This window comes from Phoenix dactylifera, chromosome 4 (assembly GCF_009389715.1).
Source record: "Phoenix dactylifera cultivar Barhee BC4 chromosome 4, palm_55x_up_171113_PBpolish2nd_filt_p, whole genome shotgun sequence".
NCBI lineage: Eukaryota > Viridiplantae > Streptophyta > Magnoliopsida > Arecales > Arecaceae > Phoenix > Phoenix dactylifera.
Window position 1 is genome coordinate 11,608,856 of NC_052395.1, and position 25,524 is coordinate 11,634,379.

At 38.5% G+C, this 25,524-nt stretch overlaps 1 protein-coding gene across 1 annotated transcript; it reads left to right on the forward strand.

Moving 5' to 3' along the window:
- The first annotated feature begins 6,630 nt into the window (after positions 1-6,630).
- Positions 6,631-24,351, forward strand: LOC103722683 (pre-rRNA 2'-O-ribose RNA methyltransferase). The gene is given in 22 exon segments (XM_039125549.1): positions 6,631-7,143; positions 7,594-7,633; positions 7,722-7,877; positions 7,972-8,018; positions 8,290-8,446; positions 8,567-8,628; positions 16,664-16,815; positions 16,818-16,849; positions 16,929-17,018; positions 18,057-18,095; positions 18,098-18,142; positions 18,145-18,200; positions 18,338-18,377; positions 18,379-18,444; positions 21,569-21,587; positions 23,086-23,381; positions 23,383-23,524; positions 23,527-23,596; positions 23,598-23,791; positions 23,794-23,835; positions 23,838-23,898; positions 23,900-24,351. Coding segments are annotated over 22 exon segments (2,373 nt in total). The 5' UTR covers positions 6,631-6,661; the 3' UTR covers positions 23,985-24,351.
- Positions 24,352-25,524: the final 1,173 nt, after the last annotated feature.

Consider the following 25,524-nt stretch of genomic DNA (forward strand, 5'->3'; position numbering starts at 1 on the left):
AAGGAAAAAATTGGAAAAATACGATTTAGTTGAAATGTTAGATCCAATTTTTTGTTTAAATGATGACAGCCCACTTGGACACAGATGGTTTCTGATTTGTCTATTATGCAAGGGGTTCCTTAAAAATTTCTAATCATCTTATTATTGGCAGTTTTGTGTCATTTTAAGTGTGAAATTTTAGAATTCATGCTAGAGATACCAATGTCGAGCAATTGACCAGAATTACATGCCGTGGGACCCATCCAAATTTGTCCTGCTATATACGATCTGTAACCATTGATGTGATCGTATTGTGAGTGATTGAACCGAAATTGTGAGTAGTCATAGCCCCGAATTCGTTCTAAGTAATTTAATCATGAGATCTCTACCTTCTTGCTTGTTGATTGGTGAGGGAACTTCTTTGCTACTTGTTATAGCATAACCAATTAAGTCATGTATGTTGTATGAGCAATAAATACAAATGCTATGATCGAGAGAAATCCTACCTATAGATGTTTTAGGCATAGATCTATACTCTTTGATTTTTTTTATAAAAACTATGCATAGGTGAGTGACTGATTGCTTCTCTTTATCATATATAATCGTAATTGTGTTTTGATTGTGGAAACAATTAGTAGATAGCGAGTTTGAGTAGAGAAGTGATCTAGATTGAATTAAAAGAATTCATCTTAATAAAATACAAATCAAAACTAAGATAATGGAGGAAATCAAAAATAACTATAGTGATATAGTATTGGGAGGATGGGTAATATAATTATTGAAAGGAGTGGTCAGTTATCTAATGTGAGGCCCAGCCTACAAGGGTCGTTTTGGGCTGAAGCTGGCAGTCCCAGCCGACTTCAGCCCCGGCCCAAGGAGAGGCCAGATTAGAGGATCGCAATTCCTCCTCCATAAAATCCCCCTCTTTCTCTGCCATTGACCCGCATCTGAGATCCACTACTTCTCCTTCTTCACCCTACTCTACCCTTTGACTCCTTTCCCTGGTTTGGAGCTCGCATCGGTGCCATTGGAGAGAGTAGAGATCAAATAAACCATAACCCATTGTTATTATTGCACTATAATACAAAGTAAAAGAACAAGGGTAGAGAGGAAGATCGAAGAAGAGAGGAATAGGGAGGGCCAAGCAATAATAGAATTTACTCAAATTCGTAGATTACATTTAGCATACAATTGACACAATGATGTGCATCAAATAAGCATCATTATATATATATATATATATATATATTTCTTTTTCTTAATAAAAGGATTAGTTTTGAATTTTTCACGTATTCTCTCTCTAATCCTTTGAAGACATTCTAGTTTGTGAATATGCAAGCGTGCTCAAAAGATATATGCGTGGGCTGTTAAACAAATATACATTTGGTGCATGCTAAAAAATACTTATTAGTAAAAATATATGCATTTCCTTCTACATGTCAATATCATTTTTTTAAAAAACATGCTTTTGTAAATGCAAATTTATTTGTGAGAAAAAAAATCTCCTTAATGATGTTCAACAACCATTGAAATATCCCTAACAGATTCCATTGACATAGGAAGCATGAGATTTGTGAAACTAAATTTCATAACAGAACCCTAAATTAAAAGAGGGGCTATATTATATGTGAATTCATCAAAATACTAATTATAAATGTTGAAAATTGAAATAAGATCCCTTCTACCCGCCATCGATAGGAGAAGCATGAGATAGGTGATAAAGAGTTTGAGCTTTTAGTTTAGGTTGAGAGACTATGGAGGTTTGGGAGGAGCCCGCATAACAATAATAGAAAGAAGGGGAGAAAAAGACAATAGTATAACATGGGAGAGCTTTTTTATTTATTTATTTTGGTACAACAGCGGCTCAAAAAGAACACGTCTCGTTGGGGGTGCAAATGGGTCAGGTCCGGAGTGACTCCGACGCGATCCAATTTTTTGATCGGATCCTAATTTTGGACCTAGACCCGACCGGGTTGAAGATCGGGTTGAGTCGGGTTGGATCGGGTTCGGGTCTAGGGTCGGTCCGTGTCCGGGTCCGATGTTACACTTTTTTATGCTTTTGGAAAGAATTTGGGCAAATTTAATTTGGTCATATCATAATTATGAGGTGCTGGGTGAACCCATGACTTGAAAGACAGGCGACCCATGACTTACTAAGGCCCCGTTTGGAGGAGCTTTTGGAGGGCAAATACACTTTCTAGCCCTTCAAAAGTACTTTTAGATAAAAAATGGTGTTTGGTAAAAATTTGTGAAGCTGTTTCAGCTTTTTCGGAAAACAACTTTTTGGCAGAAGCTCCATTTTGGAGCTTTCCGAAATGTTGTTTTGAGCTTTATCGGAAAGCTCTATTTTGACCAAAATACATCCGTTTAAAAAAAAATTCCTCCCAAAATGCTCATCTCACCGCCTGTTCCTCTCCCACCCCCTTCCCTCTCCCCCGCCACCGCCGCCCACTCCTCTCCCTCGCCGCCGCCCCATGCCCCCGCTCCCACGATGGGAAGGTGCCGAAGAAGAGAAAGATGGGTCGGTCTCCCCTTTCCCACGGCCGCGCCGGCCACGATGTCCCCATCATGGATGGGGAGGTGCTAAAGAAGAAGGAGGTCCCCACGGTGGGGAGGTGCGGAAGAAGAGGAAGAAGAAGGGGGCGCCCTCCTGCTTCTGTGGCCGCGCCGGCCATGACCGCCCCCCCCCCCGCGTCTGCAATGGCTCGGCTCCTTTCCAAGGTCGTCCGGCCTCGCGGGAGGAGAACATTCCTAGGGGGCCGGCCACGGCCGTCGAGACTGCCGCAGTGCTATCGGCCACGGCCTGGTCCCCTCTCGCGGCTGCCGGGCCTGGCTCCTTCTGGCGCCGCGCCGCGGGAGGAGAAGAAAGAAGAGGGGAAAGGAAGGAAGGAGAAGAAGAGAAGAAGAAGAAAAGAAAAAGAAAAGAAAAAAAGAAGAAAAGGAAGGAAAAAAAGGAGAAGAAAAGAAAAGAAAAGAAAGAAAAGAAAAAATATATATATATACACGAGTAAATGTATAAATAAATAAATAAAAAAGAAATAATAAGTGAGTGGCAAATAATCTGATCTTTATGATATTGATAGGTATAGTGAATTTGTCACCATTACAAATAGTTAAGTAAAGAGATAATTTGTTAAAAAGATAATGGTCATTAAAAGGATGAAAAATTAATTTGCACTAATAATTATAATATTTTATATATTTATTGTTGTATTATACTATAAATATAATATTATATTACATTATATCATAATACATTAATATGTTATGTTAAATAATTTAATATTATGTTATATTATGGAAAATTAATTTATACTAATAATTATAATATTTTATACCTTTATTATTGTATTATACTATAAATAAATATTATAATACATTATATCATATACATTAATATGATATTTTAAATAATTTAATATCATGTTATATTATGAAAAATTTATTTATACTAATAATTATAAAATTTTATACCTTTATTATTGTATTATACTGTTGCTGGAAACGGACCCGGGGGGCGATCTTCGGTCGAAGAGAGGGAGCGGCTGGTCTTCACAGGGGAGCAGCGGTCCGTCGGGGCGGCGTCCTCCGTCCGGGTGCCTGCACGAAAAGCCGGTGGCCGGGTCTTCGGCGCGGCCCTCGACGCTCAAGTCAGAAGGGGGCAAATTGTAGGAGAAGAGGAACAGTGTTTGTAGAGTGTCCAGTCTCCAACCCCCTCTGAGAAGCAAAGGCTCCCTTTTATAGGGGGGTCGGTTTACCTGTGACGTGACGGGGAGGCCATAGTACGGCTCGGCATGTTGCTCAGATCGGCGCACGATCAGGCGAATCATTGCATTGATGTCGGAGGTGAGGTCGTCGTACGACCGAGGTGGCACGCGATCGGCGAATCATTGCATTGATGTCGGAGGTATGGCCGAGATCAGAGACTTATCATCGTTGATTGGACTCTGCTGGGCTGACTTGCCGTGGAGAGTTGCGGGTCCGTAGATGACAGAAGCCATGCGCATTAATCGTGGAGTAAGCCGGAGATCCGTATTAATTGTGGAGTAGGCCGGAGATCCGCATTAATTGTGGAGTAAGCCGGAGATCCGCATTAAATGTGGAGTAAGCCGGAGATCCGTATTAATGTGGAGTAAGCCGGAGATCGCATTAATTGTGAGTGAACTGGGGGTTTGCAGGGGTCATGCGTAATAAATGCCGGGGGCAGTGGCAGGATATGGCCCTCGGCCGGACCTCTGAGGGGTACGGCCGTAGTAAGGTGGTCGACAAGAATAGACCTCGAGTGTCGGAAGTTTTCCGGGTTCGGAGGTTCTGAGGTCGGATGTTCCGAGGTCGGACGTTCGAGGTCGGACGCCGACTTCGGCTGCCCAAGGTCGGCGGTTGTGCGACTTTTAGGTAATTATGTCACTGGGGAAAAAACCATACTCCCCAACATATACTATAAATATAATATATATTACATTATATCATAATACATTAATATGTTATGTTAAATAATTTAATATTATGTATGTTATGAAAAATTAATTTACTCTAATAATTATATTACTATTATGTTATGCTATACAATGTCATATTAGTATATTATAATAATATTATTTTACATTACAGTAATTATTATACTATATCATATATTATGTATTAATATATGTTGCTGGAAAATAGACCGAGGGTGACCGGCGAACAGAGGGAGGAGGAGCTTCCGCTGCAGTGCGGTGGCGGACGACTGTCTCCGGCGGACCGGCAAAAAGCCTTTAGCCGGGGGATCCAGTGAAGGCCCTCCGATGTTTAAGTCAGAGAGGGACTTTGGAGATATTTTTAATGGATAGGTGTTTTCTGGCGAGGGGAGAAGCTAATCTCCATAGAGCCCTCCCTTTTATAGGAGGGGGTGTAGCGGTTACACGCAATCGGACGTAATTGCGCAAATCTTGGTTTAAATGAATTATCTTAGATGGCTCGAGATTTCGGGTTAGCTGGCGATCGGTTGAGATTGTGCGGATTCAAATTTGACAGCCGTTGTAGCGGAGATTGCGGGATTTGATCCGGATATGGAGGATTTGGTGGTCCTTTCCTTAGGCGGACCGGTTTTGACTGTTGGTGGAGTCGAGATCGGCTCAAGATTAATTGGGCTTTGCTCATCGAGACCATGCATGCGAGATTGTACCTGCCGAGGTCATGTTATGCCTGCCGAGGTCGTGCTTGTCGAGGTCGTGCTTGTCGAGACCATTCTTATTGAGATTACACCTGCCGTCGGATTCAGGTGCTTTAATTGTATTTTGTGGGATGGTCCACTTTTCCCTCCATCAATATATATTATGTTTTATTATGCTCTGTTGTATAATAATATTATGCAATGTCTTTTATGGTAATTTTGTCATATAAAGTAATTTCTCAGTTTGTTTATCAAAACACATGTTAAGTGCCACATCACTTTAGAAATATAGTTGCTAAACATCAAACAACTTTTTATAAAACTCTATTCAGATAGCTCTTCTAACAGCGCTTCGAAATCGGGCGTACAAGCCAAATTTCATCTCACACTATTTTTTATTATATGACTGATGGACGGAATCGGTGTTCCCTGCTCCCCTCTCAGGAGGACAAAAAAAATCCCAGACCTTCGTCCCAAAATTCAATTCCATTGCAGAAAACTGGCGCATGGCATTTAGTTCACTGTTCCCTACTTTTCCCTTCAAAAGTTAGAAAGAAACAAAAACAAAAAAAACAGACGGCTACCGAGACGGCGAGACACCAGCGGCATCAACGGTGTAATAGAATCCTGAGGGCCGAGGTTCCTTTGGATTCTGTGAACCTATGCTTGTTGCTATCCTCCACACTTGAACCCTACCCCCTTAGGGCTTTTCCTCCTCATTGGCTGGCATTTCCATCCCTTAGAGAATAATAAGCCATGGGAGCAAGCTAACAAGCTCCTAGGAAACCCATATTCCTCTGTCTGCCTTGAAAACCCGCATAAATTCACTTAAAACGACCAATAGTACACACCACAACAAAAAAAACGAAGGAGACTCTCTTGCTTGTTATCACAAAGCCAACTCATTTTCTGAGCTTTTGCTGGATTTTAGGTGGCTTTGTGCAGCCTTTATCCTGATTTTGTTTCTCTTTTTCTGTTTCCATTACCCAACTCAGTGCTGTTAAAGCCACCTACTTAGCTCATTTTCTGGTCCTTAGACAAGCCACCTTCTTTCAAATCAAAACCAGCAGTCCTGTCTCAGAGCAAAATGTGTGGAGCACCTGTCTTCTTCTTCTTCTTCTTTCTGGCACAAGAACATATCTGAGATAGATCCATTCATTAAAGAAACCATCTTGGGTCTGCTTATCTGGCTTTCTTGCTGCTATATCTGTCCCGGTTAAACAAAAGCTTGAGAGCTCGGCGTTTGGGTTTCCTTCTGTTTTGCTCATTCTTTTCGGATCGTTCGGATTGGGTCGAGTTCAGATTCGGTAAACCAGACCGACTCAGAAAAAGGTTCGGATTCCGAATCGCGGGTCTAAAATTCGGACCGGAAATCGGAACAATCGATCGGTCATTATGCGGATAAGTCGGGTCACGGATCGACCCGACCCATTTGCAGCCTTATGACAGCCGTCCCTCAAATACAACCCCGCCGGTGCTCCATATTTATTTCTTAAACCCTGGTTGAGAAGAGAGGAGGAGCAGGGGACAATGGGGAAGGTAAAGGGAAAGCAGCGGCAGGACAAGTTCTACCATCTCGCCAAGGAGCAGGGCTACCGCTCTCGGGCCGCCTTCAAGCTCCTCCAACTCGACGCCAAGTACTGCTTCCTCCCTTCTTCCCGCTCCATCCTCGACCTCTGCGCGGCCCCCGGAGGCTGGCTCCAGGTCGCCGTCCGCCACGCCCCCGTCGGATCCTTCGTCATCGGCGTCGACCTCTTCCCCATCTGCCCCATCCGCGGCGCCCACGCCCTCGTCGAGGACATCACCACCCCGCGATGCTGCGCCGCCATCAAGCGCCTTATGGACACCAACGGGTGCTCCGCCTTCGACGTCGTCCTCCACGATGGCTCCCCCAACGTTGGTGGTGCCTGGGCGCAGGAGGCCACCTCCCAGTCGTCCCTCGTCATCGATGCCCTTCGCCTGGCGACCAATTTCCTCGCCCCGAAGGGCACCTTCGTCACCAAGGTACTTATGTGTTTATCGTTTTCATTTGGTTCTTGAAATTAAAGTTTCCCTACGATCTTGATGTATAATTGGATTCTGCCACGATGTGCTTTTTGCTTAATATGGGCTGATTTGCGTTTAGAATCTTTCTATAGGACTTGTAAAATAGGGTGAAGTTTGGATCTTTTGGTGCTTTTCTTGTCTTGATTGGTTTTAAATATCCAAAAGATGCTCTTTTTTCTCAGAAAAAAAAACTACGTTTAGCTGGTTTCATGTGAATTTGATGTTCAACTCATCTTTTCTGAAAAAAAATTTACAGAAATTACTTGATTTTGATTTCCTTTGCCCTTTAGGTTGAGATTCTTGTAACTAATCTTGGTAGAACTGAATTTTGGTGCATCGGTTAACCTATTCTGATGAACTTTCTTTTGTTTCTTAATGTCTGTTACTTTTTCTTACCAAAAGTAATGTCTTTTCAGGTCACAGGATTATAGTGCCATCATCTACTGTCTCAAGAAGGTGCAGATTTTTTATTCCCCCTCACCTAGGTTATCATCTCCTGCACGTGTTGATAATAACATATCTAAGTCTGTAATTTGAATGGCAGCTTTTTGAGAAAGTTGAGGTGACTAAACCTGTGGCTAGTTGATCCACATCTGCAGAAATTTATGTTATTGGTTCCAGGTATAAGGCCCCTGCAAAGATTGATCCACGTCTTCTTGATATGAAGCACCTGTTTCAAGGGGCTATTGAGCCCCCTAAGGTATATAGATGCATGTTTTCTGTTATAAATATTGTTATGTTTCAACAGTCTTTGAAAGGTTTTTATCATTCTGCATTGGTATTCAATGATGTAGGTTGTAGATGTTCTTAGAGGATCAAAGCAAAAGAGAAATCGTGAAGGGTAAGCTTTCTTGTAGGTTGGCGTCATGCTTTGCACTGATCATATCAGATTAAATAATCATGCAATAACTTTTGTTGCAATCCATCATTTGACTTTATTTTGTTACGGTCTTTAAGATTACCTTAGTTTTCTTTCTTCCTTCTAGTCATTATATTTAAGTATTTTCTGGTTTTGAGGCAGTGCATTGTTGTCAATATCGATGTGATAAAAGATCCTTTTAGCAAATTCATTTTCTATTTTGTTGATATTATGCTTCATCTCTTCTATATAGGTATGAGGAGGGAAATACTACCTTGTGGAAGGTGGGTTTAGCTTCAGACTTTATATGGTCAGAAGAACCACTGGAGTTTCTGGGTTCAGTCAATGCGTTATCATTTGATGATCCAACTTGTTTATCGATCAAAGATCATGAATTGACTACAGATGAGGTAATATCACTCTCACTTATTGCTAGCTGTTACTTGAGTTGGTCAGTTTTGATGCTTTTTTTTTGTCTTATGGAATTTTATTTATTTATTTACTTATTTATTTGTTTATAAAAATACCAGATTAAATCTTTATGCGAGGATCTGTATGTTCTGGATAAAAATAGCTTCAAGCATCTCTTGAAGTAAGTCTATACTCCACTTATCCACTTCTAGTATACTATTATGAATATAGCTTGCACTGAAACATTATCTTGAAAATATGGAAGCTTATTATGTGCAGGAGCATGATTTCAAATCTTCAGTTTAGAAATTTGATATATACAGCATGCACACATGTATGTGCATGTATTCATATCACTACGTGTCTTAGTCTAGGTTGTCAAGCTATCTTGACTATAACACTCTTGAAGGTTAATAATTTAAGGTACTTTCTACAATCTGACAATGCATAGTTTATCTTTTTAGTCAAGATAGATCAGTTCTTGAGTTGAAAAGGGACTCTGAGTGAGAATCAAAAATTGCTATATGTATCATCTTTAATCTTTCATAAGTGCGAGAGTATGACAATACATGAGTTTTTTCGTGATGTGTTTAATTATTTCAAAAATGCCACTGCTAGGTTGAATTATGTAAATATGGTTATATAATATGATCCTGCCTGTGCATGTTTTGAAGCAACATTTGGTGGTTAATCATAAATCAGCATTGACCTCTTAATCCATGGACTACATGGACTAATGACCCAATCATTGATGTCTCATCTTTCAATTGTGGAACAACATATCAACTTTGGCCTGTAGAAGACCTCTTCTATTACATCTGTACTAAAGGTTTGATTTATGCACTTGATCCTTAACATCCACCCTTTTGGAAGGATTGGAGAAATGAAATAGGTAACCGGGTGCATTGCTAAAGTCAATATTTTTTTTGAAGGAGAGGTCTAATAGAGCTAGTAGTTGTCACCGAGGCAAACAAGGCACTTATGTAGTGTTTAGAAGGTCGGCTTATAGTTGGCTTGCTCCATTAGTGGTTGTTATTGGGTGTACTGGGGAAGATGGTGGTGGGTTGGGAACTTGGAGATGGATTAGTGTTCATAATAGATGTAAGAGGAGAGGAAGAAGAGGTGTGTTAGGGGAGTGTTGTGGGAAATGGAGAGAGACATGAGGTTTGTTTTGTCAGGGGCTTTGGAGAAAGGTTTAGTTCTTGGTAACTAGAGCATTATAAGAACAGGCGCCAAGAGAGCAGAGAAATATATGCACAAAGGGTTGGGAGTTAAGGGCATTGTGTTTTAAGGAAACAAAGGAAGAAAACTTGAGACTTTGGAAAGAGATGTGGTGCTTACTGGCAGTGGAGCTCAAACACATTGAAACTCTCCTTTAACTATAGCCTAGTATGACCATTATGACATAAGAATCTCAAGTGCAAGATGTGATCCAGCCTATTTATAATTGGATCCATTTTGGGTACTCGAGAAAATGGTTCTGAAAGAGCCAAGAACTTAGCTATTTTAGATCATTTAGCAAATTGGCACTCTTATTCGCCATATACTTCGATGTAGGGCAATCCATCTGGAAATGGTCGGGTTTGCTAGCTAACAAGACTATTTGTTTTTGCTAGCCAGAATGCTATCTAACCCATCCTAAGATGTGTGACAGTTATATTGACTTGGTGGCCTTTGTGTCCAACAAAAACTTAATATTGGCTAGCTAAAGGAGCAAGCCAAGTCTGAAGATGGGTTAGACATTAAATGTTAGAATATACATGCAATATATAATAACAGAAAGTGAATCTTGGAAATAAACTATTTAATGATTGCTAACCAGAACCATGGTGTTGTTGATATAAAGCCATGATGAATGAAGAAAAGCTTATTATGCATATGTTCATACAGATATATCTTGAAAACTGTCCTCTCCATTTGTCTTCACCATGTCTTGTGAGCTACGAGGCAGCATTGGTCTTTACCGATAAATGGAACCAAAATTCTTGCACTCAAAGAAATCTAGTAGCATGTATTCAGCCTGTGATGTTTGGAGTATGATCTCAGATTCTCTGGCTCGTTGCCGGGATTCCTTGTATGCACTCTTCCTAGAATTGCATCTTGCCTTGGCATTTTGTAGCATGTATTGCAGCTTGAAGCTTGAAATGGCTCCATTCTATGGATGCATCATCTTTCACAATAAAGTGATAAATGGAACTGCTATGAAACGACTTATTAGCAGATTAATAGATCATTTCGGAATGGCATATACATCACACATCCTGGATCAAGTAAAGACTTTGGGTTTCCAGCAAGCCCAATTGTCATAAATATAATGAACCATGAAGTGAGCAAAGTATTCTTTGCATGGAAAAGTTAGGGTATCTTTTATTACAAAAGCTTTTCTTGTGCCCTGCCTTTTGAATAAGCTAAAAAAAAAATTCAAACAGGGTTTTCCCACGTATTGGTCTAGACAAGTGCATTGCCAAATCAATAGCATTAGATATGCTTGAGATGCCTATTTGAGGTAAAAGCATCGCTGGACGAGAGTCTATTTTTAGTGGGTAGTGTGAGTAAACTAGCAACATGTTCTAAATCATGTCAAATCTAAATAGCTCTTCAAGTGGATAGGTTGTTTATTAGGATGGTTTAGTGTGAAAATCATAAAGAATACTTGCTTGGTCTTGGAGTTGGAGATCTAGGAGGGTAATATAAAGAGTCAGGAGATATTTTATTTCGGAATGTTTGGGGAGTTAGAGTGGACAAAGCTTTGCTTTACTAGAAGTTGAGCTTCATTTGGAGCGTAGAGCATCTACTACCTGTTCTTATTATATCATGTATTTGGCCTATTTTTGGTCTATGCCACGTTCTATAATCAACTGATCAAGGTTAATGTTGGGTTTGCAAGATGTTATCTCTTCTTACCTCAAGCAATGATACCAATAAATACATGCCTAATGAGAATGTAGGTGGACAGTCATTTTAAAGTTTTGGAAGGTTAGCTGTATATCTAGGCTTTCCTTCAATTTGCTAGTCAATAAGCGTTGAATAATTATCAATGACATGAAATATGTGTGATCTTGGATCTTTTGCACTGCAAAAATTGAGTTCCTTATGTTGGAAAGTATAAATTGTGTCGTGTAGCTTGCAAAGGATGGTGAAGTCAAGTTGGGGGGGGCAAAGAAAGAGAAATATATCATCAATATTATTAAGTATTTGTATATGTGCATAATAAACTTTGTTTTTTTCAATCTCGGCTTCATATCAACTATTATTTAGCAGAGTTCTAGTTGTTGGCACTTATAATATAATTTCTTCTAAGGTTCCTTTGTGTTTCATATATATTTGCATGCAAAGGCATTGGTTTTTCCTCTTTCTAGATGTCTAACTTCTTCCAAATTTGTGATGATTGTTTTGACTCCAAAACAAGTTTTTGTTGGTCAAAACTATGCTCACAGTAACCATTGACTCAGGCCATTATCGAATCCTACTCAGTAGATTCTGCCCTGTCTCAAGAATGTGACATGCATTCTAAGTTAGGCTTAATGAGGATGGGAGATCATCTACTTTCTCAATAAGATGAGCCATGTTTTTCCTTTTGGTTCTGACTTTGGATATGTGAACAACCAATATTTCCAAGGGCATGGTGTCAAGCTGATGACCACCAACATTTTCTAAAAACACTTGTGAAGCTTAGGAGAAAAAAGTGATAAATTCTTATGGTTACTTTGTGCTTCAACATGGGAAACTATTCAATTTCGGCATCTAGAAGCTTATGCCATCGAGCAAGTTTGGCTTTGGAGAAGTGGAGGTGATCATCTGCATAAAGGTGGTGGAATATTGGCCTAGTACTAGGTAGAAGATTGACCCTTCTCAAATAATCACAAACTAATTTTAGATGTACTAACAACTGGGCATTAGAAAAAATAAAAAGTTATAATAAAATGGTAAAATGATAAAAATTATATTAAATCAAACTATTGTATCAAATAAAAATAAAGAAATTAAAAAAGAACAATTGGAAAAGTTATCCAGTACAATCTTCTATCTAAGAATGGCTGGATTTTGTGATGATTTTAGAAGATCATCTTGAGTAGGCAAACGAGAAGGAGATGATGGGGAGGTCATCCACAATTTGGGAGGATTTAATGAGACAGAGGGTGAGATATATTGGGGGAGAGAGATTAGCTGTTTCCATCGTTGTTTGGGAGAGAAATTAGCTAGTTTCCATCCTTGTTTTGGTTGAAATGAATAGTATTATTAGATAAGGGGAGTGTATGTTTTGTAAAAGAGTTGATAGAATCCTAAAGAATATCCCAAGATTTAAAATTTCCCTTTGTAATACAAATGGGAAAGTTTAGGAGAGCATCTCCGAGCATAAAATGAAATTATAAGGCTATAAAGTATTACCTCGTTTCATGTCCACAGAAGAAAGGAAGTTGGCACTGGGAGCAATTAACGAACAACACAAATTTAGGATTTCAAAGATAGTGTTGATGGGGGGATCCATTTGGCATGAAAAGGACACTCTTAACACAGTCCCACCTCGTCCTGTCATTGGCCTTTCTATATCTATTTAATAGCCATTGATGCATTAGGAGGGCTAGTTGATTCAAGTGAATAGATTATCTCCTGTTTTGGCATTTTTTTTTTTTTTTTGAGTGGATCTCAAGGCAACAAGGCTAGCTTACTCGATAGCAATTGGCTTGGGAATGAGAGCTTTAAGCCTATTAACAAATATTTTAGGCATAATCTTATGAAGAATGGTGCATATGCTAATAGGTTAGAAGAGGGATTCCTTGGCAGAACTAAAGAATTTAGGATATGGGTAAAGTTGATTTCCAATCAGAAGGTATGCGACCATTCTGAATAAACCATAAGGTAACCGTATATATATATATATATATATATATATATAATATATATATATATATATATATATATATATATATATATATATATATATATCATCCCTTAAATAAGGCCAGTATAACTTGAGAAAAAAAAGAAGCTGGAAATCCATGAATTCTAGGTGCATCATCATGGTGGAGAAACCTGAGAGTTGATTCGATTTCATTGGTGTTGATTGGAGGTTTGGTGAACATTTTTTTGGTTAGAGACATGAAAATAATCAGTGCCAAGTCTCCATGAAGCATGTCTCAAGGAGGATTCAACGCACATTGAAATAATGGAGAAGATATTGCAATACATTGGAGTTGCGCATGATCATTATCGGTAAGACTAGTAACTTTATTAGATTGACAAGGAAAAATAGCATTTCAACTAAAAAAAAATATGTTATAATCACCACAGGGAAGCCATATGATATGAAATTGGCTCCAAAAGGTTTTGGTGAGCGCTAAATAGTTGCATGCCTGGGAAGAAGAGATTGAAGGTTCTGTGTAAGCTGTAGGTAGTTCGCCTTCTTCCATTTCCTTCCGCTGAAGTTTAGCAATGCAATCAGCACCTGCTAATTTATTCCATTGCTTAAATGCAAACCATGTTTGGTTAAATTATATTAATTATATCCTGGTTAGCTTTTAGCAGTAGAAGGCCATGCCTATTCTACCTCCAGCAAAGCAGATGAATACTCATAAAACAAAAAGGTCTTGAATCTGAAAGATGACCTTTCTAGGAGCACAAAATCAAATTGAGAGTAGCAAGAGTGGACAATGATCCAAGCCTATGTTAGGCAGGTGACACTACCGGTTGCTAAGGTGTCCATCCAAGCATGGATTGACAACTTATCTGTCGGGTCTCTCCCACTCGGTAGCAAATCCATCTTAAATATAACACCATGTGAATTGCAGTTCTTTGAAGCCAAGATCAAAATACCATGAGTTTAAAGAAAAGTTTTAAATTTTCTTGCTTCCAAATTGTTGAGGAAAATCTTTTCAGTTTGAGATATAGTTGAAATCCCAAAGCAAAAGAGTTGGACAATTGCAATCTGGAATGTGTGGAGCTTCATTGTGAAGTCTCTATGTTCCTAACTTGACGTAGAGACAAAAATAATACCAAGTAACCAGGTAGTTTGCTTGCTAGGATCATTGATACAATATACTGCTTCTTGGAATTTATCAAGTAGCCAACCTCCACTAAATGCTCTTTTAAGATGATAAGAATATGACTTCAAAACCCAACGGGAGGGATGGAAAAGATCCTTGAATATATACCAAGAACGTGATGCAACTGTGAAATAGAATCACTTAACATTACAAGTTTTAAAGAGCACAAATTTGAGTTTATTAGTAAAGGAGGGTTTATTAGCCCCTTGGTAGGTCTTTCTTAGAAAAGCCATGAGCCAGTAGAGGGGTAGATAGATAGGCTTTGGGAGAATCAAGACCGAAGGCTGAGGCAGCAAGGCTATTAGAGATTATCTTAACAAACTCATTCGATTTTAGAGCTGTCCACCTTTAGAAGGGCATGCCTAGAAACAAGGAGGATCTTCGAAAGTAGAGGGGAAGAATCAGTCAAAAGCCACTTCATACCCCTCCCTTGGCACAACACATTGGTCTTGCAAGTCCAATTCTGGAATTACATGTTGTCCTTCATGGTTAATGAGATTCTTCACCCATTTGCTTGTCTTCATCATTAGTAACTGTGGGAATATCCTCTTGTTGAGATCTGTTCCGTTATCTAGTGGATTTTTTTTTATGAATAAATCTTTTTATGTCTGAGAGCAAGAGCTGCTCATTTTGACCCCATGATTTCATAAAAGGCTAGTTATAGTCTTCACTTATTTTGGAATGTCATCAACAATTGCTTAGGTTGCTCCACAATCACTGTATTGGACTGGAAAGCAAATTGAGACCCAAATTCTGCAAGCTTTTGAGTCCAGGGTTGCTTGTTCTTGTTGGCTAGTTTATGAGAAGGCATAGTACCTTTTTCCACTCTGGTTGCCCTTTTGATTGGAGTGATTTGTACTCTCTTGAATCAGCCGCGCAGAAGCTGGTTAAGCCAGGTTAGTGTTTGAGGTCGAAGGTCCAGCATCATATGGCAACAAACTCTGGAGTGCATCTGCAGGCTTTTTCCTACTACGAACAATCTACAACCTATATAATGGTTAGATTTTTCAACACATTGTTCACAAACTTTAGACACCCCTGATGAAAGCAAATTGAATAAATTAATGCTATCCGTTTCTGTTGTAGGCAGATGAGTATATTCTTCTTTTTTTTTGGTGCAAGTATAATCTTCTCACTAGTGGCCAATTGTCTTGCACTTGAAATGGCAACTAGTAACATTATCATAAATGAAAGGTTGCTAGAAACCTTTCTTTTTTATGCCAATAATTATTCTTGGTACTAGAGGCTTGGCGTTATTAATTTGGGCAGGAGCATAATAAAGAAGATTTTCACTTTGCTCTTTATGCAAGTGTCAAGCCAAAGAGTACCTAAGTACTGGCAATATTAGAGTGTTGCATTGCATACATGTCTATAAATTAACATGGACTGACAATTGTTGTTGGTTTACTTACATTGATCGCAGATTACCCATTGGTATTGGGTAGATGGCTTGAAGAATTTTAAGAATTATTGGACTAAGAGGTATTGAATCTCTGGCAAACAGAAGCTAGCTGCTGTGGTCGTTGGATGAGATTCATAGGATATCGTAGTAGCGTTATAGTTATTTTAGTATCTAATTAAATCGAAGCTGATGATCTTGTGGTAACTTTATTTTCTATGATCATGTCTCTCAATGTGAATCTATTATGGTATTATATGCCCTTGCACCAAAGGAATAATTTGGCTGCTGGGTGTAATTGTGAATGAGCATAAACATGTTCCAGCATACATGTCTATGTAAAAAACAGAATGCTGGTACGTCCTATCGGATAGAAATTTTATTAGTCATGGTTGTTTCTTGTCTCAAGTATATATGATGTTTTTTGTTGTGATTGGGTTTCTTTATTGACATGTGTCATAAAACTTCAAGATTGGAGCCCCTCCTCCTGTTTCCCCCTTTCCTTTCTTTTTAATTTGGTGGGCGGCGGCGGGGGTTTTGGGGGGGGGGGGTGGGATGTTGGGATAAGACACCTGGTTCTGTGTGAATACTCTTGAGAAAGGTGCATAGAAGTGAGAGGAATGCTAAATAAATCTGTTATAACTTTGAATATGATATAGTACTTCAGCTTTTATTTTTGGTTTGATTTATTGGTCACTGTCATCCTTTTGCAGAAAGGCATTCCCTAGAGTTTAATTGGGATTTTTTTTTTAATTTCATCTTGTTATTAATAGGTGGCGCCTACGCATAAGAAAGGCATTGTCATCTACTGGGAAGGTTGCTGCAAAGACTACAGATGTTGAAGATGACACAAAGGGCAATGAGGATGACCGCCTACTAAATGAAATGGAAGAGTTAACATATGCTTTGGAACGAAAGAATAAGAAGCAAAAAAGCGTCTTGCAAAACGCCGAACCAAGGTTGGTTGATTGGTTTGTTTTAGGTAATGTGTTGTATCTTTTGTCTATTGATCTCTTTCCATATTTTGTATTTTTGCAGGATAAAGCACGCAAAGCAATGGGAATGCAAATTGATGCTACTGAAGATAGTTACTTTGACCAAGATTTGTTTTCTCTTTCCTCTATCAAGGTCTGTAACTGCACCCATATGATTGTACTGTCTCTTTATGCTCACTGCAGTAACTTCTGATGGTGCATAGTGTATGTTCTGATAGTCTTGTATGTTAGAGTCCACTCAAGTATAGTGATTTTTTTTAAGCTCTCATTGTTCTGTCAATATAAGTATATAGGAAACAACTGTAATAATGTTTTTATCCCTTCACTGCAGCAGATGATTGAATGGCTTATCTTGAGAAGTAAAGAAATAAGGCTTGCCAGATATGTTAAATGATGACAAATTAAAATCATTGAAACTACAAGAGATATGTGCATATATAATGTTGATTTCAGAAGAAAGTTCTTTTGCCTTCTTAAGTAATATATTGAATGCAGTTGACAAAATTTGTTATTAACAATTAGCATCAATGTGGCTCTCCCCTGATTTCGCCTTCGCATGGGCTTCTCTCTTATCTTTCACTGGCTCATGTTCTAGTATCAAACACGGAGTGAGATCTGAGTTTTATTAACTCAGCTGTAATTTTGGCATCTGTTGTAATCATATGTTGCCAGTGCACTTTAATACAATGCCAGTGCACTTTAATACAATGTTTAGGATTTAGAATATTTTTTTTCCCTCTTTTATATTTAGTTTTGGTAATTAGTGGGTTGAATTTATTTTAAAATTTGCACGTCTGATGATATGACCATCTTTACTTCAAAATTTGCACCTGATTATAAAAATGTGCACCTGTACTTTGATGGTCCACTGTAGGTTGGTCTGTCTGCCTTCGACCTAATATAGAGAGCATGTTTGCTGCTATTGGATTTAATTTGTGCATATTGCCCCCCTCCCAACCCCCCACCCAAACTGCTATCAGGACTCTGTTTTCCACCTTGCACGAGACAGCATGTGCTAGAATATTCCCTCTCATCTTGCTTTTTGGGGGTGGAAATTTGGCTTCTGACACATTTAGCTCAAAATATAGTTGATTTGATGACATGTCAACTAATTAAATGTCATGGAGGCTGAGGATTTTCTGGTGCTTTATTATCATTCCTTCCATGTAAGGGGAAGAAAGAACTGCATGCAATTGACTCTGTAGAACTGAAGAAGGTGGCAATGATATCCGAGACAGTGAAAGTGAGGAACTCATGCAGCTGTTGGTCATGGGCATTCTTCGAGTGAAATGGACTCTGATGAAGAACAGAGGAGGTAAAGTTGAGAATTCTGTTGAGATGAAGTGGTGGTGTGGGCTGTCTTTATTATGCTTCTTCATTTCAGTAAATGATGCATTCTTCTCTTTCCCACTACAAGCAATCTTACTACTGATAAGATTATACTTTTAACAGGTACGATGAACAACTCGAGGAAGTGCTTGATGAAGCTTATTGAACGATATGTGAGTAGAAAAGGAGGAAGCACTAAACAACGCAAACGTGCAAATTGGTTATTTCTAGTGATGACGGGTTGTTAGAGGTAAGGTTTTCAACTTAAGATCTTGGCATAAAACATGTTTATGTGGAGGAAATAAGATTACAGACAACAAATGCTATTTCTTCATGCATTGTAGAATGAGGGCTGTGGTTTGCATGAAATTTTTTGATGCATGCTCATGTATTATGGTTTTTAAGGTTGGGTATTTTTGATATCTTGGTTGGTACTCGACATGAATCATGAATTTTGGTTATTGAACCTCTTGTTCAAAATGCTCTGGTAGGATTACGGGTGGATATGGATGAAATATCATCCTTAGAACTATTATATTGTCCTCTGAGTTCATTGAACTTTATTTACCCCTGGCCCACTGAGACAGAAAAAAATTCTTACATAGTAAGTGTTAACTATTACCTGCATTACATAGTAAGTTAATGTACTGCTTGGTAAGTACTTTCTTTGGACTAGTTAAAATGATATGACGATGATGCAATTGACATAAAAATGAAGGATAATGTAGTAATCTGACAGAATGAACTTTCCTAGAAATCTGTTTTCTTATGTCACATATAGTTCCTGAGAACTTTGGTATGAGAAAGATGTATTATTCACGTTACACTTGAGAAATGTGTAGACAGGTCTTCGGAAACACCAAATAATGCTCAAGTTTAGGGAAAGCTGCAGAGAACTGTTCAGATATGATAAACTGTTCTTTAGTAGTTCCTAGTTTCGTAGGAAGCTATTCTTATGGAACAAATGTTTACTGGAAATGCATATGACAAATAGATCTCATTCATTCCACTTGGGGAAATGTGGAGAAAAAGACTTATGAAACATACAAAAAATGCTCAAAGTTAAGGGTAAGCAGCAGAGAACTTTTCAATATTGAGTTTCTTTTGGCAGCTCCTAGTTTCCTATGAGCTTTCTCTATGCTAAAAAATAGCTTCCTGTTTCACACTTTGGGTCCTATTCGAGTTCTATTCCCTTTGTGTTCGCATAGCAAACTACGGCTTAGACAGCGAAGTGGATAGTCAAAATATTCCTCATAATGATTTATTATCACAAAAATTGCACAACCCACTCGACCAGATTGAATCATTTAAAGCAAATGGTATGAGCAGTATAATTGAAATGAGTGGTTGTTTATGTATATTTTATCATATATTAGGGCCGCAAATGGGCCAGGTCATAACTTGACCTGTCGACCTGTCTAGGCCTGATTTGACCCTTTTTTGGACCCACAGGTCGGTCTAGGACACAGATACGATTTTGAATAATTGGATTGGGCCTTGGTCATATGTTTTCCTATCCGACTTGTATACTAATTAGGTCTATCAACAGGTCAAATATTAGATGGCACTATCCGGCCTGGTCTAGTTTGATTCTGGCTCAACCCAAAATGCATAATTTTAGAATCCCTTAAATCTTATATGAGTATCCATTGCCATATCGAGGTTTGTTGGCTGTGTATCAAGGCTTTCTTTGCGTATGTTGAAGACTTGATAAGTGCGAACAAGTTATTGTCTGTACAGTAGTAAATAGCAATCCATTTTAACACCTTTCCAATTCTTTTTCCGTTTTATCTATGTTATTTTTTTCTTCTAAATGTAAATAAATACTTTACTGTTTTATCGTATAATGGACTTGAACCTAGGCCAGATTCAAACCCAGTCACTAATGCATGGGTTGGTTTTGGGTCTGAAGTCATGATCGAAATAAATAGGGTTGGATTCGGTCATGCTTCCTGGTTGGTCGTTGGCTGACCAGTTTGTTACAGGCCCATAAATCAATGTCATGAGGAAATCGGATGGTATACAATGGACCGGTTGTTTTAGGTGAAGCTTAAGGCAGCCAATGTTGGAGAGTAAGGTGGTGGCATTTTGATTTATCTGTCTACCATATTTAATGGAAAAAGCTTACATAGCTGAACTCTCCTTTTGCGATTGGACTTCTCTATCTAGCTATACTTTTATTGAAAGGGCATGTGTAGAGTCCAATGTAATTAAAAGGGAATTTAATAGAGCCCTAAGACAACTAAAATTAGCGAAATAAAAAGGTCTTCAGAGCTTATGTTACCTCCACTTAACTAGGAAAGAGAGGGTAAGTCTACCTCTACCTATCTCTCCACTTTTACTATGATTTCTTTTTCCTTGAAACAAATCATGTGCATAATATGTGCTAAATGTTGGTAGGTGAGTGACATGATAGTGAGGCCTCCCAATGCCTAAGCTCTAGGTGAGCACCCAAAGGTCAAGGATATTAACCTTGGAAGAAGTAAGGATTTGCACATATAGCTGATGTCTTTTCAAATGCCCATCATTTCATTGTTGAAAGTTGTTGCAGTAGTAGCAATAACTGCCTGTAGCCATGGCAGCAGTAGCAACAACCGATTGCAATGCATCTCGTAGTTGCCAATAGCAAAAAAAGGAGAAAGGGAGAGAAAAAAAGTTCTTACTGCACCACTAGTTGCCAAGGCAAAGCTTGTGCTCCCTCTTCTTTCCTCCTCGTCCATTTCTTCAAGGGACAAGAGACCAGGGTGGGATGGTGGATTTTGCAGTTTAAGTTAACGAATCAGTACTCGGTCATTGGAACTCGACATGATAAAACCAACTTGACACACCTGTGCTTCCTAGGCCACATAGGCAACCTCTTCTAGGCTGAGGGGATTGCTTTGGATGCCCTTTTAAGGGCCTTGGCCACTTAGCCCTAGGCAAAATGCTTTGGGATATGCCTTGCCGGAGTATGCACCTAGGTAGTTAACAAAAAACTCCAAAATTTGAGCATAACTTACGAGTGTCCCTGCCTGCATATCTTGCAAAGACATATCATCCATGCCCAAATCGTGTACCACTGATTTCATATATTTATACAAGTATAGCAAATAGATGGTCAAATTCTACTCTCAAAACTCACATGTAGGAGTAGAATGATAATTTAGACTTAATGTATGTCCAAAATCACTCTTTCACTCACTTCAATTATGTTTAATTATTTATTTGATGCCTCTATAACACTCTTAGGCTTCTTCTATGTATTTACAGCCTTTTGAGTCTCTACCTTGCATTGTAAGGGAAAACTTCAATTTTTTCTCTAAGGACTCGTTTGGTTTGTGGGAAGAATTTTACCTCACTGGAATGTTTTTTTAGGAAGCTGATGCCTGGGTATATGATACCTAGAAAAGTGGTTTTTTATATTTGGTTGACCATAGAAAAGTGCACAGGAAACACTTTTCAGAGTGACTTATGTTTGGTTAAACATCTATTTTTCTGAAAAAAATAGTTGTGTAAAATACTTGTTATGCCCTTAATAAAAGGTCTACAAGGAAAAAATGTCATATGCTTAATTTTTAGAATCAGATACTTGGAACATCCAGTTCTAGAGGTTTTGAAGGTTCAACACCAAAAGATAAGAATATATTTTTAATAGCTGTTTTTCTATATTTTTAACTATTAAAATTACCACAATTCATAATATATTTTTAGTAGCTATGTTTAAATATTTTAAATCAAAAATATTTTAAATATTTAAAATAGCTATTAAAATCTTTTTTGGGTTGAGTTTTTCGTTAATAGTTAGACAATTTCTTTATATTGTGATAATTTTAAATAGTTATTATTAATTTTTATATTAATTACCACAACTTTCTATACTGGGTAATATTTATTGTATATTTTTAATAGTTTAAGATTACGTATTAAAAATAGCTATTAAGAAGATGATGATAGCTTAAGGGCATTTTTGAAAAAAATACCATAATTTCTATGTTGGGGAAAGTGGCTTTCTTATGTCCCACATAGGTTTTTTTTTCTATGAAATGAGGAAAACTTATTTCCATGGGAAAGCTACTTTCCCATCTCTTTGCTTTATTCCCCCCATCGCCCTGCCCTGCCTGCGCATCTTCTTGCGAACCAAATGAGTCCTAAATACAGAGTTGTTTTTTTAATCATAGTAAGGGGTTGGACTGTTTCTACTAGGAAAGGATGTATGTATCAATTCAGAAATGAAAATAATCAATTTTCCAAACAAAAGACTTGCTTCTTCAAGACATTTTAAAACCCAACTCAACCTAGTTTGTACATTGTCGTGATTGGCAATCTTTACTGTACTGTATCTCACCTGTTTGATACAATTAATGCCTTGATTGTTTTTTGACCATGGTTTGAAGTTCATTGGATTTCCTACACTGAACTCTATAGTTCTGGTCTTGGTCAAACAATCCTGAACTGAAGCAGTTTTGATCTAGACTACCAGGTGGAACCAAGCTATATGTTGGCTCTATATCTTATTTGTTTGCATTTCTTCTTTTATTTTTAGATATTGAGAAATGTTACTCTATACCAACTTAATTTTGCGAGTTTTGAGAACATTTGGGAGCTGTATGATATCAGATATCAAGGATATCATAGGAAAAATGTAAATTTTTGACATAGGTATGGTTATCCTCTAATCGAAACTGTGGATGTTTCTATTGTATATTTTAGGTTTGGTTGTATACAATAATATTATTGAAGTGTACATTATGGAATTTTTCTTCTGTTTGAGTGTAGTGGTCTGTGTTGGAAGGGCGAGCTATTGATTCTACACAGTTGCCGTCCTTGATGTTAGAGAATATCATTTTTAAATTTACATTTTTCTAATCATTTTTCTTTGTATATAACCCTACTGCAGGGAGGTGATGACAATGTAATTCATTCTGATCAAGATTCTGATCAATTCAGAGTGACAAGAGAAGAATCCTCTCATGGTACCTTTGAATGAGGAGAGCAGCCAACTCAAGAGCAAATTATGGAGCAGTGGTTCAGTCAGCATGTATTCACTGAAGCGGCAGAAGAAGGTGTGTTTGAAAAAAGTGATAGTGAAGAAGAGAGGGAGGAGAAATCACTTGTTCTAAAAAAGCCTGAGAAAATCTTCACCTTCCCAAAGGATTCAAGCCTCCTACAACACTCTCAACAAGATGATGGTTTGAGATCGTCCAGCAGAGCCCATGGAAACCAGTGATGACTCGTCATCATCCTCTGATGATTCGGACGAGGATGATGAGGACACAAAAGCTGAAATATTAGCATATGCAAAGAAGATGTTGAGAAAGAAGCAGAGGGAACAATTCTTGATGATGCCTACAACAAGTACATGTTTGATGATGAAGGTTTGCCTAAGTGGTTTGCGGAGGAGGAGAAGGGGACCGTCAACCATGAAGCCAGTGACTCGAGAGGATATTGCTGCCTTGAAGGCCCAGTTTAGGGAGATTGATGCGCGCCCAGCTAAGAAAGTAGCAGAGGCCAAAGCACGTAAGAAGCGAGCTGTGATGAAGAAGATGGAGAAGGCTCGCCAGAAGGCAAATTCCGTTGCTGACCAGACTGACATATCTGAAGATCAAAGAGAAAGATGATCGATCAGATTTACAGGAAGGCAGTGCAAAGAAGCCTCAGAAAGAGTATGTAGTTGCAAAGAAGAGGGTTCAAAATAAGCAGGTAAAGGAAGGTGCTAGTGGACAGGCGCATGAAGAAGGATTCAAGGTCTCGTGGTTGGGAAGGCCCGGAAAGGGTGGATTTAAGAAGGTAAAGGTGAAGGGGAAAGTAAGGGTTCCAAAGGCAAAAACTCTGCAAAATCATCTGGTAAGAAGGCAGGGAAAGGGCAGAAGGAAGCAAGGGGGCCGTGCAGGGCTGAGGTGGTGGTGCAACTAATATGTGCACTTTGGTTCCGGGCGCCTTCTTATACATTGCGAGTGGAGAAGCTTGCAGGCCATAATCATGGGCTTTCTGAACTTATTTACCCATTCTCATCGTGTTCCGTTATCAATTTTGGTCAAAGCATATTTTTTTAATTTAAGTTCTTAATCATCATATGTTTGTAACTGCTGCTACATGTGAATGACTGGTAGTGCAGATTTTAATGCATCTCTCGGAAAAATTGGTTTTGGTTCAACCTATACTCAATGGCTTTTGTGATTTAGAACTTTCATTCACTTATTACTTACTACCTGAGCTCTGATTAAGTTGTAAGGATAGATCTCCCAGACATGTCAGTTGTGTACAGGGTTCACCGTGATCGATTATGGATATAACATTTATTAAGATCCCCGCAACTTGGTTACATGACCAATTAAAGATGCAAATAGCTCTTTGCATCCTTCACTTTTTGGGCCCTCATGCTTTGCCGTATGCCTGCAGCTGTATAAAACTGGTAAATTTTATGACTTGATTCTTTATTGGTCATTCTCTTTGACTTGCTGAATTACTCCGCAAGGCAGTGCCGGGCGGGAAGAAGTTTTCTTTGTTCATTTCGTTGGTTTGTCATTCTCCTGGACTAAAACTGTTTTGGATATTTCTTCTCTAAATTGGGTCATTGTGAGAACTTGCTTCAGCTTCATTTTGGGTCTTGCTACCATTTGGCTCTCTATCAAACAAGTTCGAATGCCTAGTTCAGGCAAGCTTACAGGTTACCGTCGTTCGTTTGGCAAACGTAAATTGGAGATCGGTTTTATATATATATATATATATTATATATATATATATATATAACTAAGATCCTTGATCTTAGATCGATCAGGTTAATATTGGCCAAGGGTGAGGTCCAACATTTATGATTTAAGATATTGGATATATCTACCATCTCTAAATTGTGTACACACTAAATGATTATGTGACTTAGAGATCTCTAGCTATGGCATCAAGTAGCCAAAACTTATACAGTTTAAATTTAATGAAACGATATATGCCGAGAATCCAGCATCTAGAACAGTAGTGAGCCGCTTGTTAATGAGGCCACAAATTAAAAAAGTTGATTGATGAGGCAGTGTAGCTCAAGATTCACAAAAGGATTCACTTAGAAGTTTTAGTCTCCTTTTTTCTGTATTTTATATTACTTTTCTGGAGATATAATAGGTTATAAAGACTTAGCAAGGTGCCTAATTTCAAATTCCTGCAACTCATATCTTTGGTTGCCTTACTGTGTATTACCCAAGTGAATTGGAGTCCAATACGACCACAGTCTCGCTGGTCGTCGAGGCCTTTTAGAATCAGACCTTATATCTGAAATGATAAAAGGAAATAAGAAACCCTGAATCGGATGTGTCTTATTATAAATTTGAACTCACAGTATT